We start from the raw sequence: 23,912 nt of genomic DNA, 5'->3' as shown, positions 1-23,912 counted from the left end.
CGGGTTTGGGAATAAATCGCTAAAGGATGGGGTGACGCTTGGGTTTGTGTGTGTGGGGGGGGGGGGCGGGGTTGCGCTCACGGGCCAAAGCCTCGCGTCCCTCATGTATAAATGTTGCTTTGCCGCCATCTTGTGGTATGTGTAGATAACTGCAACTCTTTTTGCGTGCGCGTCATTCACTCGTGAGCACATCGCACGGCAGCGACGACATTAAATCAAGGACGACTTGCGAAAAATACCGCACAAAAGCTATCAAATGAACACAAAATTGAGATTTAAGAATGGGGCAGCACGGTGAACAAATGGTTCCCGTTTTTGCCTCACAGTCGGGAGGTTCTGGTTTCAAATCTCACGTGGCGTTTTCCTCGTTCTCAATCACTTACCTGGAGAAAAACCACGCAGGGAAGGAGGAGAACGTGCAAAGTCCACACAGGAGTGACGGTCTGAGCGCTCCCCCGTGCTGAAAAGTCTCCTTGTGCCTTACTAATAGGGGAACTCTGGGTACGTAGCGGACGCTTTACTGGACTTTCCAGCACCGGGAGCGCTCAGACTGTCACACTGGGTTTTGAACCCCCGGTCCTCAGAGCTTTGGTAAGTCAGCAAGTTGCTCGGGAACGCAGACAATATTCAAAACGAGCCACGATCAGTGTTACGAAATGAATTCACCAATACGAACCTCCAGCATACCAAAGCAGTCAAAGGCCACTTGGCGGTTTCAACTTGTCCTGAACGAGTCTCGAACACGGACTTCGTTATCAAAGTCTCCCAACACGCTGTGCTTTTGTCACACACGTGTCTAGACAAGATATTTTCGTTTGTTTTTGGCTTTGTCCGGATTTGGCCAAGAAGGCCGACCGGCCTCCTTTCCTCTGGTGGCTTGTCCGGATTTGCCCGAGGCTGGAAAAACCGCCTGGGACGCAGGAATGCGGGGCCGTTTTCATTCCCATTTTCACATTCAAAGAAACGCTACTAAAAGGCGGCTCGGGAAAAAAAAGACGGGACCCACAACCGGGGGGCCGGGGGGGTAAACAAAAGTCCCTTTTTGAAATCGTCTGGAAAATTAGCAGGACAAAAAAGTCAAGTTTTAAATACAATGAGAATTTATTTAAATGGTGCAAAAAGAAAACAAAAATAAGAACAGCAACAAAATAGGTTGTCTCCCCCCCCCCCCCGTCCATGCTCGGCATCCTTCGTGAGGGTGGGGGCTCTTTCAAAAGCATTAAACAATAACATTATTTTCAAAACAACAACAAAAACCTTGTTAAAAATAATGCACACGTTTGGTTAACGTCGGGTCGCCGTCCCCTCCCTCGCAGTTTGTCCATTCTGCTGTAGAAAAATAGAACCGATTTGCAGCCACTTTTGTTTTTGTCTGACTGCAGGGGAAAAAAAATGCCATTGAAAGTGGGGGAGAGGGTTGAAGAAGGTAGAGAACGAGACAAACAAAACGAAAAAAATGTACAAACACCCTAAGGAAAGCTATTTAAAGAGATCTGGTTATAAATATATATTTTGAAATTGCTCTCTGCTCTTTGTACCACTCGATAGGAGCCAACAAATGATTTTCTTTTACCATTTTTTTTATTTTTTATAAAGACTGGAAAACTTTGGGCCTTACAAAAATAAGCACACATGCGCTCTGTCGCCTTCCGACTTAAATAAACAACAAGCCCGCAAAGTCCTTCCGACGTCTGCGCTTTCTTTGGAGTTTTCACAAAAACAAAGAGCACAAACGGGCTTTCGTCCCCCCCCCCCCCCCCCCGTGAGCGATTCAAACTCTAGTGCAGGGTTAACAAAACACACACAAGACACAGCAAACGCGGTTTTTTTCTTCTTTTTTTTGAAACGCGGGCGTACTGTCGCTTTAAATCGTCCGCAACCAATCGACGTCGTCGTCGCTCGCCCGCCGTGCGTGGCAGTGAACCGCGTGCGCGCCCTTTTTTTTTTTTTTGTGCTTTCAAATCTCACAGGCTCACACCAAAAGTAGCAGTAGTCCACTTATGAAGATAGTAGTACCTTCTTTGTGCTGACTAGTAGGACAACATTTGGCATACTAGTTCCATGAAGCCCTCTGAGCACTTATTCTATCCCTGATCTGGAATAAAAGCCTTTTATTCCACATCGAGGAAATCCAGCTGAACGTTCGTGTACTAGTGCTCGTTTGGTCTGCGCTTGGTTGCCAAATTCGGCACTCCAGTAGCAAGACACACGTCAGACTACACTAAATATTCCGCAATGGTGGGCTATTTGTACGACTAGCGCCATACAATTAAATGAGTTAACATTTAACGATTCACTAGTAGCACTAATAGCACACCCATAGCCACCAGTGTAAAGATTTCTCATACATGAGTGGGGAGAAAGTTGTCCTATTATTAGTACAAGCTAGTCACTCTACTAGTGTGCTGGCTGAATTGTGTTACTCGTCTACTAGTACATACATCTTTAAGATGTATATTAAAGACATCGAATCAATAGACAAAGAGCTTCCCACAATGCTGTTTGAATACTAGTACTCTTTGCTATCACCCGTAAGACACTTCACTGCAGCAGCGGCCTCCTGGACTCTCCCAGTAGCATCAAAATGCTCACTAGTGGTTCTTGCTTACTCCTAACATCATTGGCAAACTAGTAAAGCGGCGCAAAAAAACGTTATTGTTCGGACGTCGTCGTTCCACTAGTGCGATGAATAGTGACGACGAGAGCGTCCTAGTGTGTGCAGCTAAACATGCACGCCGAGGATCTAGAATAAATGTTCGAACGGAACACTCGACCCGGGCGGTAATCTTACAGCGGGAGGAGCTCGGGAGCCTCGGGGGGCGGAGCCTTCCAGCGGCGGAAAGCCGGTAAAAGTGCTCGCGTTTGTGTGGCCGAAATCGCCGCGGAACTTTCAGGTCAGATCAAATCAAATACATAAATAAATAGAACAAAACAAATAAAAAAAAACAAAACAAAACACAGCAAGCCTCGGAGGGGGTCGCGCTCGCCACTCCAGAACTGAGACGCTCGGTTTCAGTGCTTCGATGTCGATCCACCAAATGGGCCGGTCGGACTTTCCAGTATCTGCGAGGGACGTCCTCGTCTTTGAGGAGGACTCAAAGAGGAATGAGCCCAAATTTTATTTAACCGACTGATATTTTCAGAATCATTACAGAAATGTTCACCGTTTCTTGGGGGGGGGGATCTGGCTTTTGGAGCGGAACCGCCGCAAAATGCCGGTCGGGAAGCCGCAACGGGCAGACGCTCGGAAAAAGCGGAGTCCGGGGTCGTAGGCCGACGCGTCAAAGCAAAGGAGCTGCGGATCCTGGAACTCGTGCAAAGCGCTCATTCGGGTGCGATGCGGAGTGCATCGCGGCGACTGCCGTGGAAAAAGCAAAACACAGACGGCAAACGGGAAGCCAGCTCGCCAGAACCCGCCTCGATGTGCACGTGACGAGGGGCCGGGATTGCTCAAACCGAACGTCCACCGTTGCAATCGACGGGTCGGCTACGAGTCCATCAGGCCGCCAGATGGACCGTAGGCCGACATTTGGATTTTTTTGGGGGGCGTGGGTTAGTCGCAAGCGACCGGAATTGCGTCCTGGGAGAAGGCCTTCAACCCGTTGGACACCCCTCACGTGACGGTGACCCGGCGCAACTACCAACCCAGAGGTCCGGTCCGGCGGGACTCGGCACCAAGTGCAATCGGTGCAGAGTCGTCGTCGTCGTCGTCATTTCCGTGTTCGGGTTTGAGACCTTTTCGTACACACGCAGTAGTGGAAAAACTCAACTGTTGGATGGAAAGCCGTTTGAGTAATGATTTAATATCCTTGACGTTTATCTTCGAGTCGTACGTATTTTGTCCCGGTCAGACGGTCCAGCACACTAGCAGAATGCTCAGGCACCGGTAGAACTTACTGTAACATTATTTTTCCATACAGCGACACTTTTTTGCCTTTTAGCATAAACCTCGGCAGGATATCAAGGAAATTGAACAAAATGCTCAACTTTCCACAATATCTTTGGAGCATTTATTCCAAAAGGTTTCCCGAACGAGGTTTTTAACGCAACTAAAGACAAGTCGAGCAGCCGTCGGCCTTCTCCCCAGCGGCGCTTTTGCAGACACGCCCGCTCAAAGGGCTCGCCAGAACCTTGCGGAGACGACAACCCGCCCGTCTGTCCCCGTCTCCTGTCCGCACGTATCACCGTGAGGCGCCTGTCCCGTCATTTACATTCTCTCCACTAGGAGGCCAGGACTTTTTCCACACTTTCACACCCGCAGCAAAAATGGAACAGAAGCGCAGTTTCGGGTCCACGGGTCCGAGACGGCCCCGTTGGATTCTCGGCACCGAGCCAGGGAGCGGTAGCCGATTGAGTCCCAACTGAAGTGAAAAAGGCCACCCGTCACGCGGATCAGAACCTCTGGACGCCGGGCTCCGTCTCCGTCTCCTTCTTCTTGCGGTAGCAGCAGGAGCAGTAGTTGCCCGTCTCGGGGTGTCCGTAGAAGTCGCAGCTGGGGGTCCGACAGTGGCCGGACGGCGTGCCGGGGAGAGCGCCCACGCTGCCCAGGGAGTAGTGGCGGACCGGCGGGAGTCCGCTACCGGGCTCCAGGAAGCCGTTGGAGGAGCGGCAGGCGGGGGCCGGGGGATTAAGGGGAGCGGGGCCTTGGGGGGAATCGCGATGAGCGTTGGGCGCGTTAGGGGCGGAGCAGTGCCTCGGAAGGGTGACGTACGACGGGTAGGAGCCGCCGGCCAACTGGCGCCGAGTCTCCGTGTAGTGGAAGTGAAGGGGCAGCTGGTCCGTCAGGGTGGGCCGCGGGATGGGGACCACGCCGGAGTACACGGACGGGCTGAGGAGGGAAGTCTTGAGCCGGTCGAACGGGGGCGACGAGTTCTCGGCGAGCTCCGGCCCGACGGCGTAGGGGACGCCCTTGCGCTCGGCTTCGCGCCGCTGCTCCTGCTCGGCCCGGTAGCGCTCCTCCACCTCGGTGAAGTAGCGGCGGATCCTCTGCTCCCGCAGCGGGTGCTGGTTGTCGGTGGTCAGCACGCCGGCGAACACGAACCTCCTCTCGCCTTGCATGGCCGCCTTCATGATGCCGAGGCTGATCTTGACGTCGGCGCTGTACTTGTACACCTCGCCCTCCGCGCCGCCGGCCGTCCCGTTGAGGCGCTCGCTGCCCGACGAGGGGGAGCCCTTGCCGGAGTCCTCGGACACGCGGGGCGAAGGCGGGGAGCCGTCCTTGGCGTCCTTCCCGGCCCGGAAGGAGGCCTTCTTTTTGATCCCGCCCTCCTTCTTGCCCGTCATGAGACCGCCCACGTTCCTCTTCAGCTTGCTGCCCAGCGTCTTGCCGAAGCTGCCCAGCTTGTTGGCCACTGACTCGGCCCTCTTTTTATCCTTCTCCTTCTTGGCTTTGTTCTTTTGGGCGGCGCTGGGCACGCCGCCCGCCACCGACGACGTGGACGAGGCGGACGAGTCGTTCTTGGCCGGGTTCCCGGAACCGTTGAGCGTGGGCCCCGCGGGGGCGGCGTCGCCGTTGCCGTTGGAGCTGCTGCTGACCGACTCCTTGTCCGACTCGCCGGAGTCCGGAGGCGTCCGGGCGTCCTCTCCGGCCGACGCCGTGGGCGACTCGGGCTGGGCCAGCGGCGCTTGCTGGAAGGAGAGCAGTGGACAAGGTGAGGAATCCCAGTGAAGCGGTGGGAACGAACCAAGTTACAATTCCGCTCTGTTGTTGGCGCTCGGACAGGTTTTTTTTTTTTTTCCCAATTTCCTGTCTGCCGGTTCACTGTGACGTCGTCTCGGTACGAGTTTCCCCGTCTCGCTACCCGCGGCTTCCAGAGCATGACGACGCTTACCTGTCCAGGCCCCTCAACCTCTACCAAACCTGCAGAGACTCTTTATCGGAACTTTGAACCGCAAAGCTGCTAACCCGTTTGCTTTGGGACCTTTTGAAGACAATATTAGACGTTGTTGCCAACTATTTCTGTGGTTTGGCCGATTGCATTTGAGTTCCGCACACACACACACACACACACACACACACACACCCCAGTTACAGTTACTGGAGATTTGTCAAGTATTTCCATGAAAACCAGACTGCGTAAAATGTGCCTGCAGACATCCTTACCTCGCAGGGCAGCGGCAGCCAGTTGACGGTCATGTAGCTGTGCAACATCTGCAGCTTTGCCTCCAATGACAAAGCAACGCTGAGAAGAAGGAGAATAGTCGCTGTTATTACATTGTAATAACTCGCTCGTGCTGTCCTAACTAAGCATTGTTGTACAAAGGGATGAATTCTGCTCGGAAGAGAATCCAAACATCCAACCGTCCAGATGATCGTTGATTGAATGCCCCGACAATTCTGATGAATTTGGTCTCAAAGACTAAAAGCTACAAATGCTTTCGCATTCAAAAGTGAAGTATGAAATCACGTTTTATGAACAACAATCGTCCTCTCGGGCAAAAGCAGATAAAACGTGAGGTTATTTACCAAGATACTAGTTTACTACTTAAAGCTAATCTGGTGAGCGAGTGGCATTAATCTGGAGTCAGGGGTCAATCCCGAAATAGCGACAGACGACGTCTTTATGCGCTCCGAGGAGGACGACTGGAAACATTCTGGCTTGTGAGTGTGTGCGTGCGTGTTGTTGTTGTTGTTGTTTTTTTTTAAATTATATTAAACTATTTTCAACTCTAAACTGGTGAGGCAAAATGCAAAAAGGGGTTGTATTGAAATTCCAAACATTTCATTGCTCTCCTTTTTTGTGGGCCTGGGGGGGGGGGCTAACGGAAGACGCATTCCGATTCCGAGTTGGTTGCTTGCTACTCAACATGCGCAACGAGTGGAAGTTCGATTTTCCCAAGATTTCAAAATCTTTGTCGAAAAATTTTAGCTCAAGAAAGACAACGATTTTTTTTCCCCCCAAAAAAGACAATTCTCAGAATTTTAAAAAGTCAGCTAGTGAAATAAAGTTGCATTAAAAAGATCATTAAGTTACCAAAATAAAATAAAGTCAGTGGAATACAGTAATCCCCCCCAGCCCCGCCGCTGGAATTCATAAGCGAAAGCCACGATATAGAAATTCACTATTCAAATCCACCCTGTATGTTTTTTATCGCGTTTACGGCGCTGTAATAACACTTATGGAAATTGTGCGTGTGCCACACGATATGGTGGAGATTACTCTAGTCATATTTTGAAAAAGGAACGCAGAAAATGAGTAGAAAGCTAGATGTTTTGTTCTGTTTTTTTTTTTTTTTAGGAAGAAGAATAAAGTCCTATTTTTGCAACAAAAACAAGTATTGTGATTTTCAAAATAAATTCAAAAGGTCAGTGGATTGTTTTTCTTTAAGAATCACAAGTACAAGAGAGGTTTAGTGTGAGAAAATAAGAAGTCCTTTCATGGAAAAAGATGAGTGTCTTTTGTCCAGTTTTATTTTGATGAAAAAGGACATTTCTTTTACGTAGTGCATCGTGATTTTTGCCGCAGCTTTGCACCCCGACGGGGATGGTCGAAAAAAAAAAAAAATACGTCTGCTTTGCACTCGTGCAGCTTTTTTTCCCCGTAAAAGGGCTCAAGTCGACGACGGGAGCAGTACCTGCCCAGCATGATGTTGTCGCTGTCGTCCTTGCCCCACTCCCAATCTTTTCCCGGATCCACGGCAAAGTGCAGAGGAAGCATTTTGTGCTCCGAGTCGGTCAGCGGGATCACCGCTGCAACGCAAAAACAGCAGCCGGAAGAAACACGTGACGACTCTTTCTCGGATCCCGCCGGAGTGCTTTTTTTTTGTCCGAACTTTGAACGGCGCCGGCCGAAGCACCTCGCTCGTCGGAGCCGTCCTTCTGCTCCATGGGCACCAGCGCCGAGAAGTGAGCCTGGTCGTAGGCCAGCACCAGCGGCGAGCGGTGGCACCGGGCGGACGCCACCTCCAGCGGCAGGTAGATGCCACCGAACGGGATGGGGGCAAAGGCTGCGCTGGCGCAAACAAGCACACGGCGGAATGCTTCAACCCGACACGTTTTGTGTGTTCAGCTTCGCTTTGAACACCATGAGGTGAGGCCTACGTTACAAATCGACAACTGTCGGGCCTCTCGCTTCTTGACCTCAACTTTTGATCGAAAGAAAGAAGCAGGCGAACGTTGGGTTTTTTTTTTTTTACTTTGTTTTTCAATTCACGTCAAATAACAATTCTTCTCTCTCATGCTTCCACGACGAGCCTTTTGGTGGTTTTTTTTTTTTTTTTTGAAAGATCACGTCGCCTGCGTTGCCGACGGAGACACGGGGCCCCTTTTGACGCGCTTAGCTCGTCATCCAAAAATGCGAGTCGCGTTAAGTCAATATCGGTGACATCTTTCAAAGCATTTTTTTCCGCAACATCTCACCCTCTCCCCCGGAGTCCCTCAGCATGGTGTCGGCCACCACCACGATGGGACGCTTGAGGACGTGCGCCAGGACGAAGACGTGGAACTCCTCCAGGCTCTCGTACACGGGCTCGTCTGACGCCTCCCCCCTGGAGGCGACGGCGGGCTTTAGCGCCGGGGCGGGCCCGCGGATCGGCGCCGGCTCACCTGTTGTTGACGTGGTTGCTGTAGTTGACTCGGGGCTCGCTGGAGGCCAGTTTCAGCAGCTCCTTCCACTCCTTTTGCCACTCCTCCTCGCTGTAGACCAGGCCCGACTGCAAAGGAAACGCGCACGTTGACGCCGTCCGTCCCGGAGGCTCGTCCAATGTCAAGTTTGGGTTGAGCTTTTTCCTATTCTTCTCGGCTTGGCTTGGCTTCACCAAAAACACCCCCCATAAAACCCGGGGAAAACAAGCTTTTTGTGGAACTGAACTGACTTTGATGTGACTATTTTTTTGTATTTTTAGGAGGCGCGATGGTTCAGCTAGTAAAGCCTTGGCCTCGCAGTTCTGAGGTGCCGGGTTCAATCCTGGACACGCCTGTGTGGAGTTTGCACGTTCTCCCCGTGCCTGCGTGGCTTTTCTCCGGGTTTCCTCCCACATCCCAAAAACATGCAACGTGAATTGGACCCTCTAAATTGCCCCGAGGTGTGATTGCGAGTGCGATTGGCTGGCACCCAGCTCAGAGAGTACCCCGCCTCCCACCCGACGACAGCTAGGATAGGCTCCAGCACTGTGACCCTCATGAGGATAAGCGGCAAAGAAAATGGATATTTTTTTGAAATTGATTTGCCGAGGTGGGAGTGAGTCACGTACTGTACGTGCAAGTCGCGAGGGTCAAGTCGAGGCCTTCAACCAACTTCCAAGTTACTGTAGTGGTGGGGGTGGGGCCAATGTGCTTGATGAATAATGTCTATACCTCATTGGCAAATATTTTAAAAATGTACATGCAGTGAAGGACTTAATAAGATGTAACTTTGTGGTCAAGTCATTGACTCAAGTGGCATCTTTTCAGGCAGTTTGCTGACGTGGCAGCGAACAGAAAGTCAAACACGTGTGAGCGGCTTGCGGCCGTGAAGACCTGCTCAACCTGCAGCGCAAACTTCTGCGCGGTGGCAGGCGTTACGAGGCCTTTCCAATGGAAACGAGGGCACGCGCTCAAAGTCAATAATTAGCTGCCGCCGCGACGCCCGATAAAAGACGCAATGCGAGGTAAATAAATGAGCTACGACGCACAAAAAGTGGAGGAAGTCAAATGAAAAAAAAAAAAAACAAAACTCAAGTTAGTGGCATAAAATAGGGAAATATTGGCATGCTATGGAGACACATTTTTCTCATGTTAAACAAGTTAGAGGAAGTAAGTCCTTTTGTTTCCCTCAAAAATTGCAATGATAGGGGAACACGGTATGATTATGTTTAGAAAAATTCACTCTGGCAATTTTTTTTTCCCCCTAATCAGAAAGGTCGGAATATTTTGCAAGAAATTGTAACTGGAAGAAAGTCCTTGACTGTCCCATCCTACGCTAGCTGCTGTGACTACGACACAATTATTAGCCCATTTGTTGAAGTTTATGTTGGATCTTATCGCAACACAATTTCCAGGCAGCATTTTTTTTTTTTTTTTTTAAATCCTGCACTCAGTGTGAACCGCCAACGTTAACAAGCCAAATTGTTTCCAAAAAAGTTGCCATCATTCATAAACGGGCTTCTGCTTCTGCGCAAATGAAGTCTGGAAAGAAGACGACGAGTCCAGAGTTTCATCTGACGGCCTTCGGTACGGACCTCTTTGTTCTGCTGGGTCAGTTGCCACCTCCAGCGGCGCTTGAGGGCGTCCTGCTCGGCGCCGTGATCCATCTGCTCGTGCAGCGCCTTGCGCAGCGACAGGTCGCGGTCGTGACAGCCCCACATGCCTAAAAAAAAGCAAAAGAAGATCTTAGATGACGACAAATGTGAAACACGTCGAGATACCGGCTGAATTGGTGATCGCGCCCGACTCACAGCGCGTGAACGGAAACGAGCCTTCGCGCCATTGACAATTTTGGCGGCCGATCACAGAGATTAACCGGTCAGAAAAAAAATGCCAATTATCGTCCGATTCCGATCAGGCTGATAAAATCGGCGTAAAGACGACTTGGAAATGCAGTTAGTCCGTTTCAGCCTCCTCCCCCCACGAAATATTCCTGTCATCCTTTTTTTTTTTTTTTTTTTTAAACTAAGAATAGCACTCTATAATCTTACAGAACATTAAGCAATATCTCAAATACAATGTCAAGAATGAAAGCGTTTGTGCGTCATCGATCGCCCCGTGTGTCACTCAGGGAGACGTTTGGCGTTTTTCGCACAAGATCAAGAATTTATGCTTGCGAGTTTCATTACAGTATGCCATCTATATCCGTTACTTGTAAAAGAGCAACAATCGATGCTAACCTTTAGCACGTCAAAGGTGTTTTGCATTGTTAGCTTGAAGCTGAACAGACACCGTAGTGGACGCGGGCAATAAAGATCTTGAAGCCTTTTTTATTTTATTATTATTATTTTTTTTTTAAGTAACCGCTCCCTCGGTGCCGCTTATTTGTGAAGTCCGCTCACACCGTCGGGCCAGCTGTACGCGGAGCCCCCGCCCGAGTACGGAAATCCCGAAAGCGAGCGCGCGGATGCCAGACGCAGGAACGAGAGCTGACCGAGCGAGGCGGCGTGTAAAAGGCAGTTTCCGTCTCCCGTGGTCGTCAGGGGCAGCAAACTCTGACAGTTGGGAACGACTTTGGTCCACCAGTTCAGACGGCCTGCACACAAAAACCACAAACGATACTCGCCAGCAAATGATAGGGGAAGAAAGGCAGACTTGAGGACGGATGCAAGTTTGCATCGCTTCACTGCCGCCACACCATTTTTGCTATTTTCATAATTCATAAAGAGTGCATTTCTTGTTCCCTTTTTCTTTTGAACACTTAAAAAAAATGGAGTTGAACTGGCGAGCTGAAGCCCGCAATGCATTGTGGGTTGACTGTCGTCGTGGAGGCGAAGACTCGATTGATATTAAATTGAAAATGAGATCTTCCAACTGATGACGAGCCGTTTGTCGCATCGCATTGCTGACGTTCGGCACCCCCCAAGTCACCCCCGGCCGGCTTTGCTCGCCGGGAACCAAAATGTTTCCTCGCTCTCCGCAACAAAATTACGGCACATAAGCTAAAACCGCAGAACTAGTCTAGAACCAGTCTTTCAGTGAAGATTCTTTTGGAGAAGTGCACTTGAGAAATGGGGGCTGGTTTACACGTTTACGTGCTTACTCGATATGGCGTCTCAAGTGCGCACAAACTTGCTCAGTGTGTGTGGCTTCGACGAGGCTAATATTTCTTTTTATTGCTTCGTGGTGATCATGATGATGATGATGTCATTCTGTGTAAAGTGTTTGGCCAATATTGGCAGGTAATAGATGCCGTTAAGCTAATCCTCGCCTGTATTTGTCGTGCGGATAAGTGATCTTCGTGCCACTTGGCAGCAGCTAAAAAAATAACTGAAAATGTTACTTGTGATGAAAATGAGCAGCTAGTCATCGAAGTTACTTTTAAAAATCAAGTCATCAGAGTAACTAAGTGACTTTTTCAAGGTAACTGGGTCGCAGGTGACGCCATGCTCCGGCTGCGTCATCGCTGTTGGATTATTACTATGATTATTATTCTGTCTATCGTGTCATTAATGCTGCTGGCCGGCGGCTTACAGTTGTTGTGTTTAGTCGCCACTGTCGGTGACGTCAGGAGTTGCGCAACGGCCGCGTGAGCCGCGTTCGGGAACCGTCGTTTGTTTCTTTCTGAACAATCATATCAAACCAAGTACTTAACCTTTGTACCATAGCTGTCATAATTCATTTTATTTGCTTGTTTTTCGTTTGTTGTGATGCTGTAATAAGTCTAAAAAGTGCTCTATTTCAGTGAAATAACTGCAATCGTTGAGAATTTCTCATTCCAATTGCAAGAAGTAATGCATTATCACGTATCGCTAATCTGCATCGGTAAGTACTCAAATTTAAGCATTTGTAATCGGTGTAAAAAAAAAAAAAAAAAATCTGTATGGAAATACTTTTTTTTTGGAATGTTGGAGTAATAAAGCCAACATATTTATCAGAAAAATTGTCAACATGGCTTAAAAATGTGAGGAAGAAATCAAGTTGGATTTTTACCAGAAAATGTAGTGTGTGTATATATACATATATGTTATGATTTTATTTTTTTTCCAAGGTAAAACTTTTGCCAGGAATTCCGATATTACAGAATTGGGGTCACTTAAAAAAAAAAAAGTCAAAAAGTCTCGTGTGTTAAGAAATTTCTAAACAATTCCCGGCGTAAAGTTTTACAAATGTTTTGTTGCTCGTCGAGCGTTTGCGGTCTCACCGGCGTGTTCCAGGGCCACCATCATGGACTTCTCGATCAGGTCCCGCTCGTTGACCCGGAAGTCATCCTGGTACATGCTGAGGTCGGGCAGCTGGAAGGTGAACTCGGGCGTGTTTAGCAGCTGCTCGTCGCTGCCCCCCGCGGGGCCGGAGGCGTGACTGCGAGCCAGGGAAGCCACCACGGGGGAGGCGGCGCGGGGCGGGACCCCTCTCGGCTGACGTTTTTCATTAGCTGCGAAAAAAAAAAAAAAAAATTAAGCACTTGTATTTTTTTTTTTTTTTTTTACAGTTTCCAGGCGAGTCTGGATTTTGGGCTGTGAGGCTTAGGTGTGGTACCAGATTATGTCCCTTGAAAATGCAGGCATGAGGATTTCGGCAAGTACGGTAACCGATCTTTCGGTTCCGTTGATTTTTGTCCAGGGAAACGGCGGGAAACGATTCTTCGGTTCCCATTGATAATGCTCATGGGAACCGGTTTTGACATGTACTTCAGAATAAAGCCTTAGCAGGCATGAGCATTTTGTCTCTTACGCTTAGCAACCGACATGTTTGACTAGCGTTTGAGTGACCCGGATATGAATAACTCGACCTTACGCATGCGTAGCGCAGAAGCTGTTTGTAAACCACACTGACAAAGCTGGGCGTTTGAATCATTAAAAATAAAGGGCTTCATGTAGTTTCGGTTTATACAGAACTTGTTTTACATTCCACACATGGGCGAATTTTATTAAAAGTAAGCCCTGAGATCTGGGAAACGGACTTTCGGTTCCGTGTTTTCTCAGGCTGGGTAACGACACGCTAACGGAACGATCGTTTCCGTGAAATGCTCATGCCTGAAATGGGTGGCACTTTAGCTCTTGGCAGGACACCCAGCATAATTAACAGCAAGAAAAAGAAGCAAAGAAGAACCCCGACCAAACTCCAGTATTTGGGAGAGAATATACGTGCCGGAGTTTTTCCGGGTGCAGTTTGTATGTGTTGCTGCACCTGTGATGTTGCAGCACTTTTTTGAAGGTTAAGATGACTTCATCATCTGGCTCGTTTTTGTTAGCCAGTCTGTGGCATTTCATCTTCCAGCATTCTCCCTAAAAAGATTTATTGATGGCTGCAAAGTGCTACTTGGCATCTGACAAAATGAAGCTTCTTCCCTCACATCTACTTAGTTTGTTGTCATCAAGAAACCACAAGATGCCGCCGTGTAATACTTAAAAATAAAAAATAAAAAAAAAAATTAAGAAAAACTTTTAATCTCCAACCTTCTTCCAAGTGTTTCTGCCTTTACCTTCTCCAGCCATTTGTTGTAATTTCTAAATACTTCTGTAGCACTGAGATTGATTGAAAATATAAATGTGTATTATGAATCAAGTGTATCATTCTTAAAAGTTGCTATTAAATTATGACAGTTTTTCAGCAAATAACGGCGGATAGATTAAAAAAAAAAAAAACACAACATGCAAACAGACTTTTGTGGTATAGTTGAGTTTTAGCATTTAAATATAAACGTCGAATTGAATTCGAGATGGCCTCACTTGGGGTCACTTCGTCTTGTCTCTGCGGGATGAGCCGTCCGAGGCGGGCCATCTCTTTTTCCGGGGGCAGGTACGTCCTCTCCTGGGTGAAGGAGTACATCAAGTTCCCAGCATGCACCTGTCGCAGCTGCTCAAAGTCGCTGAGGGCGGCGTTCAGGTCCCAATTCTTGCCTGCGGGGGAGGAAGAACGGGCTTTTTGCCAATGCGGTCGCTCACAAGAGGAGGTCCAGCTGACCCCCTCCACCCCTCAGCCTACGTACCCTCTAGCAGGTCTCTTGCTAATCCTGGTTCTGCTCCTGTGGACTGGACAAAGCGGGACAGGACCGTGTCCATATCCACGGTTATGTGATCATGAATTCACACGGTGGTGGTCGGAGTCCGGCCAGAGTCAGAGAGGAGAAAAAAACGAAACAAAATATGGGGAGGACAAAAACGGGGGGGATTTGGAGGGGGGTGGGGGCGGTGGACACGGGAGCCAGAGGGGACGTCTACAGTCACACCTGGAAAGAAAGGACAGGAAACGAGACATTTACTACTGTATGGTTTGCTTGGAACACTTTGCAAAGTCTTCTTTTGCGTACGCATCACAATAAACTCTAAGAAGAAATGAAAAATGTCAGAATTCCCTCAATGGGGTTCTGCTGATGCCTTTAATAATTGCATTTGTGTGTAGAAACGTTGGAAACAAACTATGTAAAGAAACAAAAAAAGTTACAAAAGCTGTGGGAATATCTAATTCCACAACGTTCTGATCCGAACGGGATACATCTGCGGCGTGTGGTCCAGCGCGGTTCGTGTATGGGGGGGGTGGCTACACAGAGTGGGCGTGGCTTATTATCTGCCGCGCGCTGCTGACCAGAGAAATTAAATGTGTTCTACAGTCAACTCCCAAAATACGGGACCCATCACGCCAGCATTTGTCCGTCCTCTGATCGGCTGGTCAGAGCAAAACAAATCTTTTGCGACCCGCACACATGAATACTTTTCAAAATCAGCCTCTGTCAGGAGCGTGACGCAACCTTAGCGGGAAGAAGAAAACAAGAAAAGGTGCGCGGAGCGCGTTGGCCGCCCTTCGGCTTAATCTGGTTAACCACTCAGCTCCCCTCGGTCAGCGGTTACGTAACACAGAAGGCCGGCGAGGCCCGCTCGGGAACGGCCACCGCAAGTTTGTCCGTGGAGCGTCTTTAATCCACGACTGTGACACTTTTGGTAGGTCGAAAACAAAATGGGCTAAACGGGAGACAACCGCTTTCTGTCCACGAGTGCGCGCTGGAGGATGGACATGCGACTTTGCAGGGGGTTTACATAATACCACGGGTGGGAATTACGTTGTAGGTAGTGCCCGAGGATGCCCGCTGAATGCTCCAAGAGACAAAAATCAACCGTTTGGCGACGGCTTTGGCGAATCAATTCCCCAAAAAAGCTGGGCGTGGATGCCTCGAGAGGTGAAATTGCCCAATTTCAACTTTCAAGATGTTTCAATCATGGGACCGGAGTTCAAACCCTGGCCCTCCCTGTGCGGGATTTGCATGTTCACCCCGTGCCCGCCTGTGTGGCTTTTCTCCGGGTGGCCACTCCGCTTTCCTCCCACATCCCCAAAACACGCATAGAGACGTCGGTGTGATTGTGGCCGCGACTGTTGTCTGTCTCCGTGTGCCCTGCGATTGTTTGGCGACCAGTTCAGGGTGTGCCCCGCCTCCCACTGGGCTGCGTTAATCCCTTCAACCGACCCCTCTAGTCCGATCCTCTCCGCCAGTCACGATGAACAACATTTGCGGTCTCTGGCAGCGTGACAAAGGTTAGCGTGCGGAAAACACAAAGACACGCCAGCCCCAATGTCAGAGATTCCGCACACACCCACTGTCGGACCGCTGCCTGCCAACGAGGATTCGGATGGGTCATAACGCGAGAAACACCCGAGTGGAACGTCCCAACTTTGGCCTCCTTAGCCGCAAAGACAGGCAGACGGACAGACAATTGTGTCCACGTTGAGCTTTTTCCCCCTTCCGGCAAAACCGTCCTGGGCGATCGTCTCGGTGTCCAGAGTCGTGTTTCTTCCACATTCTGCCGGGAAAAACCCACCAGCGACTAAAACTGCAATATTAAGCGGGATACGCCATCGTTCTAAAAATAGCTCGCCATTAATCTGACGTTGCCATTTTCTAGGAATGTTGTTGAAGCGATCGTTGGAAAATGTTAAAGCTGGCAGAGATTTATAAAAATAAAGTACTGCTAATCAAACACTTTTGTCATTATTGTGAGAAAATCATCAACGTGAGCTTTTTATTTTTGCACAAATGATCTTCATTAATTAGGGATAACCACATAAAATTGAATCCATTTTGAGCAAAAATGTCACAAATCCGTGTCAAATTGGTAGGGCTTGGCAAGAAGTCGCACTCAGTTTCTTAACAGCGGTTGACCCCTGACCCACACAGATAATTGGGCCTAATTTGCACATCTGCAGGACAAAGTGTACAAGTGAACGTGTAATTGCGCATTGAGCGCGTACCAACAATTCCGTCGTCTCCTCCAACCTGCTGCGCAACGCGACGCCCAATTACGAGCAAAGCAGAACGAGCCAGCGAGCGTGTGACACTTCCTTTCCCAATTGGGCTTGAAGACAACAAAGGGGGGGGGGGGGGCATAAACAGTACGTATTGCCATGACCGAGCAATTTATTTCAACCTGAAATCCATTTTTACCAATAATAAACTACGTTTTAAATAAAGAAAACATTCCAAGCAGGCAGATGTTTTTTCTGAAGATGAGGTGATGCAATTTGCATATTTTTTTTTTTACTTTTCATCGCACGCAACTTTGACATTCTAATGCGCGGGTGCCAAAACATGCGGCTCGGGGGCCAGAGCCGGCCTACTACATCGTTTTCCGTCTATGTCATTCTCACTAAATGGATTTGGGTTTTTTTTTTTTTTTCCATTTTGGTATAAATTGGTGTTCCAAAATTGGGATTTTTATCAACAGTCCAAGATATTTTATGAATGAATCTCTTAACATCAATTGAACATGTTTGTATTTATTCGGTGGCAGACATGAAAAAAACGAACAAAACTCGATAACCCTTTGGCAGGCGGGGCTTGGGGCTGTCCCTAATAAAGGGTCCACTGCAAAACAAACTAACGAATACGCCGCCTGCCCAACTGCGTGCAAGTGCGAGAATAAAGACGAGCTGGTTGACCTCGGGAACTAACGTTCACCGAAGAACTGTTTCGCAAAGAAGACGCACGGCAAACAGAAAATGAGGCACTTCAAGTTTGCAGGTGAAAACGGGTCATCCCACTTGTAGTATTAGTCGCGCGCAGTTGCCAACGAGTGCAAGACGTCACGGCACTAGTGTACAGAAATGTCATACAAAAAACCGCTCTCAAATAGCTACTTCATTTGATAACGCCTTAAAATGTGGTAAAGTGAGAACATTTTCCAGTCGACACTTGTCAAAGTCCAAGCCCTCAAAATGGCTGACTTCCTGTTCTGCGTCCGCTCGAATGTTTTGAGACTTTTTCCTGCATCCCGTCACCGTAATTTGGTGTCGATTGGTGCGCAGAGTGCGCATTTTTGCCATTTTTGAACTTTCTGGGGGTGGGCGAGCCCAAAAACTCCCCGAGCAAAGAATCCAAAATGCAAAACCTTAACTTGCGGAAAGCGGGAAGTGGCCTGCTAACTCCTAAACACAAATCAAGGCGTGTCCTGCTTGCTTCTTGTTTCACTTTTGTTCATTTAATTCTGTGTTGAAAGTTTTTCTTGTTCTCCTTCTGCGTTTCCATTTGGACCCGTTTGGGATGGTTTTTCCACTGCTGACTGGAAAAAAAAAAAAAAAAAAAAAAAGCAGCGCCGGCCGGCTCTGTGGGCAAAAGTCAGGCTAATCCATCATTTGTTCTTTACTTTTGTCATTTCTCTTTTTCATAATTCAGTCGAAGAGGAAAATGCAAAACCGGCAACGGGCCGACTGATTTGAATTGAGAAAGCAATAAACAATACTTGGATGAAAAAATAAAACGACTCACAGCGTTATTGAAATGGTTTCAAAGCATATCTGCTTTCGGCTAATGTCTTTTGTCTTATGGTAATAAATATGATGAGATAACGAGCCACAGCTGGTGTGCTGCCTTTCACGGGGGACGCGTTGGGCTATCAAATTTTAAAGTTGTCTGGAGACGACACCCAAAAAACAGCTGCCGGCTCAGCCCGCCAGGCCGAGGGCGAGGGCGAGGGCGAGGAATCCAGTGTCGCTCTCCCAGTCGAGGCCCAATCGACTGCGTTCCCACCAGAAGGCTGAAAGGCCGTCAGATTAATAAGTAAGCAGCCCGGTTGCTCAGGTTAGTAGGACGGGGGGCGGACTCTACACACCACTGCCCACGCAATCAAGCGACAGCAAGTCCACGTGGCCTAAAGCAGCAGGAAAACCTGAACAATTGGGAGCGAAAATCCTCTTTCCTGACAAAAGATGTGAGGATGACCTTCCATAAGTTTTCCAAGACTACCAATTTGGGTCACGAGCGGGCTTGTGACATGGGGCGGGGGCTACGGAAGGGCGGGGCACAAAGTAGGAATACTAATGTTGTTCTCTTTGAAAAAAAAAAAAAAAAACCTTCTCATGCAGGGCATGATGATGTCAGGTCGATTATCTCGTCAAAAAACATTTGCAAAATACTTGTAATTACAACTTTTAGCAGGGTGGGGAATAATCTCCGGTGACTGTCGGATGCAGTGCCAGGCGGCGTTGGCGAGTGTATCGTAATGCGCTGCAGCGGGTCCGTTAGGGTTCTGCTTTTTTAGCCAGCAAACTCGATCGGAGCACCAAAGCAACCTTCACACCGACAATGATTTCATTTCCCAACATTTTTTTTCTTTTCTTTCCCCAGGCGAGGCTTCCGCGTCTCGTCGCGCCCGGCCCGGCTCGCGCCTCTCGCGGCGCCGGCCGGAAGGGCGGAGAGGCTGGAGCCGCCGCCACACGCCCACCAAGCCAAACTATGCGGCCGAGCTTGGGTGTGGATTCATCATCGCCGTGGCAGCAAAAGCAACCAGTCTGACGTGTGCCAATTACGTGACGCGCCCGATTGGTCCGGGTTTGCCATTTGATAACAATTCTGTCCGCTCGACCCGGAAGCCAACCTTCGTTCAAATAGTTTGCTACACGCCTGCCGCGGGGGAGAGTGGAGGCAAAAACATTCCGGCGTGCCTTCGAAGTCTGCCAACGGGATGTCATTAAATGGCATCATTTTGGTGTCCTTTCCAATTATTTACAGGGTGTCGCCCAACTGCATCAAACGTCGCTGCCCCGTTTCGCATTGAGGCTGGACGAGCTACTTAAAAAACATAAATACATTTTTTAAATGTTTATTTCACAGCAGCCAAGTTTTGACTTCACGTGATTCGTGTAATACACGCAGGTCAGGGAAAAAAAATAAATCCATCAAATATTCCAAAACAGTCGAGAAATTTTTTGGAATGAGTTTGTCTGTCTCAGACAAGAAAGAGTTTATTTGTGACGACGTGACCGTTAAGTCTGGTTGGATTTTGCATTTCAACGCAGCAAAAAAATGGGGAAAAAATAATCCATCCGTTTTCTGAGCCGCTTATCCTCACGGGGGTCACGAGAGTACTGGTTCCAGCTGTAAACCCTCAACTGGTTGCCAGCCAATCAAATTGAGCTTTTTGGGGAACTCTGAAGAAAACCTGCTCCAAAATGCCTTCCAATAAGAGGAAAACAATATGAATGGATTATGCTTGACTTACTGGGGAAAGGCCTTTTCTGATTGGCTGAAAAGTGACAGTTAAAAATGGGCCCCAACACCTTCGTATGGCTAAAATTGCAAAGGAGGTGTCCTTAAAAACAATTAACGAGCGCAACGTTGTTCACGTTATTGACGAAAAAGGGCAAGCCAATCGGGCGCATATGCCAGTCATCTTTTTTATTTCAGGGGATTTTACAGCTCATTTCAGATTTTATAACAAACACGCCGGCACACATTATTCTGATTAATTTTATATATATATTTTTTTTTTTTTTTCATTTTTTACAGAAATCTACAATGATGGCTGCCACTGGTCACATCGCACAGTTTTTAATCTTCATTTAACCGAAACTGGTGAGGGGTCCACTCGAGACCTGGACTTGGTGCGGACCCGGACTCTGGGCCGTGACCCATTTTTTCTAATAACAAATAATTCATCTGTTCTTACCGATCCACACAAGTCTCAGGAGGACCCGAGCGCAAAATTGCAGAATTGTTTGAAAATCCAAACAGATCGGATCTCGACCGGCGTGACGCGAGGGACTGAGCGACCGCAGAAGTAAAATACCGGACGACGGCGCCGGACAGGCATCTGAAGCCCACTTGAAGAAGCAGGAGCGCGTCCTTCCTTGATACCATTTTGCGGGCCCGGCCCACTCCCCGTTCCGGGCAGACTCGCGGCCTCGTCACCCCAGGACGGCTTTGTCCTCTGTGCTCAGGGAAACTATTTGGACAAGAATCAGCGCATTCGAACTGGGACAACTGACACTTTCCGATATGTCCACACGTGTAAAAAGAAGTCAACCCCTGCAACCTGCAAAACAACAAACAACCCGACTCGAACTTGGATGCGAACTCGCCGACTTTGCGAAACCTCCCACGTGCACATACTGCTTCTTCTCTCGCCCTAAAGTTTCCGGAACTTGGGCTTCCTCTGGACCTGGACAACTTGTTGTGACTGATGGAACCTCTTCAACGGAAAAATCCTCAAGCCTCAGGTTGTGAACTCAAACTGAACCAGACTTGGGTTCGGCAGTTTGAATCCCCACCTTAAAAATGCCGTTCATACGCCACCTGTTTTGTTGGTTGCTGAATTCAAACAATTTTACAAGGCAGTGCGGGCCAAAATAACTCCACAGAGATGTGAAAGACTCATTTCCAGTTCTAGAAAATGTTTGATTTCACTTGTTGCTGCTGAGGACGGTCCAACCAGTTTTTAAATTTCAGGGCCACACACGGCCAAGTAATTTGGAATATTTTAATCCCTTAATATCTGACATCAGCATCTAAAAACAACATTTAAATGCACTTGTTATGTCTGTCCGTTCCATTTTTTTTTTTTTTTTTTGCCATTGCTCCTCAACATTCAAGTGGGGCAGAAGGGCAATACTTTTCCACTGTACCGGATGATTTGAAGAAATGCAATCGTGAGAAAAGCCCACGCACTTCACGGCGTTAATGCCGAACGCCATGTAAAAGAAGCGCCGACGTTCGAGTCCCTGACCCTCCCGGCGTATTTTGTCTTGTTTCGGTTGTTTTACGCCGCAAAAAGTTCTACACAAAACACCAGCGTCAGCATCGTCACTGTTCTTTTCACAAATAGCTCATTTTGTCTCCTTTTTGGTCAGAAACTGGTATTTTTGGGTCAACCCAATCCATGTTTTTGAACATGTTCTTACTATTAAAAACTAAAACGCTCAAAACTGGTGAATTAGGAAGTCCACTTTTTTTTGGGAGGGTGCTTGAAAGATGAGACAAAAAGCTGTAAACTGTCTGCCAAAACGGATGTCAATCAATGACTCTATGCCTATATTAACTATTTTTGCGCCTCTAAATCATATTTCGGTTTAATGCCTGTTGCGACACGCCAAAACCTTTGCCGTCCTGTCACTGCAGCGCATCGCTGACGACTCAACGTCCCCGTTTTTGTTGTCTTTTCTCGTTTTCGGCGAGTCAGCGCGTGAACGCAACTTTTCCATCATTGAAGCGAGGGTGCAACTTGCTTTGTCGCCCGGAGTCCAAAACAAACAAGACTTCTCGGCGTTCGCTCGCCTTAAGCGTGGATTACATCACCGGCAGACGGACGCGTACACACATGGTCGCTCACACCTCCTGCGTGATCGTGACACATCCCAGTCAACGTCCGCTCGGACTTAGGAGACATTTCCCCCCCCCCCCCCCCCCCCCCTACACTCACACACCCCTCCCAAAGCGATGGGGACACACACACACACACACACACAATTGAAAAGCACCTAAACGCACCACCACAGTGGACACACACGGAAGCTAACTTGTCCAAATTAGCGCCTGTAAAGCGAATCCGATGTGTTTGTGTTGGATCTTCGCGGGTGGAGGAATGTGGAGGAACAAAGCTTACATAGAAAAAAAGAGCCTTTCAAGTCCATGCGGCGGTCGTCCTCTTCGTGTGTTACAAGTTTACCGAGGCCCTTAAAAAAAAAAAAAACATCGTACACCTCAACTGGCCCCCGAATGACCAAACGTTTTAGTTTGAGTTGAACATCGTCGTTTTTGAGGCGACTTGAAGCCGCGGCTAATCGGAAGCTAGCGACGTTAGCTGTGAGCTAAACAAGAGCTTTTACTCACCAAATTGCTTTTTACCTCGGGGGCCTTTGCAGACGTCTCCATCCTTCCCGTTGTCTTGTTTCCCCCCACTCGACGAAGTGGACGGCGTTTTAACTTTGGAGCATGTTGTCGTGGCGCAAGTGAACGTTAAATCCCCAAACAAACCGGACCATCGGCAACGACAAAGTAATTTCCACTCCACTTCCAACAACAACGTCAACCGAGTCTTCGAGGAGCCCACCCAGGCAGCAAAGCGACCAATCGGACACGAGAACATCTTCCGGTGACACCGGTCGCAGCCAGTGGCTGAAAGGCTTGCGTTTTGATCGACGTCGGGGTAAACCAATGGGAACGGGAGACAGCCGGACATGTTTCTTCTAATTGGCTCAGCGCAAAAAAAGGCCAGGGGGCGGTGTCCTAGGCCAGCCTATGAGTGCGTTGCAGCGGTGATAATGACAGGCAGGTGTTTGGGGACCGGATGGTGAGGTCATCCCGGATGTGGCGAACGCATACGTCACCAGTCGAAAATTGAAAGCCCTTTTTTTTTTAATTTTTATTCTCTTTTAAATAAAACTGATCCTATAACATTCTTAAATAGGGATAAAAATAACTCTATAAAATTAAAATTCCATTAAAATTATTTCTAAGTATAAAAATGGGCATTTTCTTTAGCGTTTTTTCTCTTGAATAATGGTCAAAAGTGTGCTGGAGGCTATCCCAGGTATAACTTCAACTGGACAAAAAGTACATATACTGTATATTTAAAAAAAAATAATCTTCTTCTTCTTTTCCTTTCGGCTTGTCCCGTACGGGGTCGCCACAGCGTGTCATCTTTTGCCATCTTGGTCTTATCTCCTGCATCTTCCTCTCTCAACACCCCAACTGCCCTCATGTCTTCCCTCACCACATCCATAAACCTTCTCTTTGGTCTTCCTCTCGCTCTCTCTTCCTTGACAGCTCCATCCTCAGCATCCTTCTACCAATATACTCACTCTCTCGCCTCTGAACATGTCCAAACCATCGAAGTCTGCTCTCTCTAACCTTGTCTCCAAAACATCCAGCTTTGGCCGTCCCTCGAATGAGCTCATTTCTAATCCTATCCAACCTGGTCACTCCGAGCGAGAACCTCAACATCTTCATTTCTGCCACCTCCAGTTCTGCTTCCTGTTGTTTCTTCAGTGCCACCTCTCGTCTCTAATCCGTCCATCATGGCCGGCCTCTTCACTGTTTTTGTAAACTTTGCCCTTCATCCTAGCAGACACTCTTCTGTCACAT

The 23,912-nt window shown here is 48.3% G+C and overlaps 1 protein-coding gene across 2 annotated transcripts; it reads right to left on the bottom strand.

Moving 5' to 3' along the window:
• Positions 1-1,117: 1,117 nt before the first annotated feature.
• Positions 1,118-22,896, bottom strand: otud7b (OTU deubiquitinase 7B). Of its 2 annotated transcripts, none has more exons than XM_061820233.1 (12): positions 22,659-22,896; positions 14,556-14,795; positions 14,296-14,466; positions 12,768-12,998; positions 11,058-11,159; positions 10,159-10,286; positions 8,546-8,652; positions 8,360-8,487; positions 7,798-7,947; positions 7,576-7,690; positions 6,104-6,182; positions 1,118-5,628 (listed from the first exon to the last, which is right to left on the bottom strand). In XM_061820233.1, exons 2-12 carry the CDS (start codon positions 14,626-14,628, stop codon positions 4,393-4,395), a joined length of 2,520 nt encoding a protein of 839 aa, XP_061676217.1. In that variant the 5' UTR covers positions 14,629-14,795; positions 22,659-22,896; the 3' UTR covers positions 1,118-4,392. The 2 variants fall into 2 exon arrangements, with proteins under 2 accessions (XP_061676217.1, XP_061676218.1); XM_061820234.1 differs by having other exon boundaries at positions 22,674-22,896.
• Positions 22,897-23,912: the final 1,016 nt, after the last annotated feature.

The sequence above is a fragment of the Syngnathoides biaculeatus genome, chromosome 5 (genome assembly GCF_019802595.1).
Source record: "Syngnathoides biaculeatus isolate LvHL_M chromosome 5, ASM1980259v1, whole genome shotgun sequence".
Taxonomy (NCBI): domain Eukaryota; kingdom Metazoa; phylum Chordata; class Actinopteri; order Syngnathiformes; family Syngnathidae; genus Syngnathoides; species Syngnathoides biaculeatus.
The sequence above is the reverse complement of the archived record's forward strand: the minus strand, read 5'-3'. Positions and strand labels throughout refer to the sequence as shown.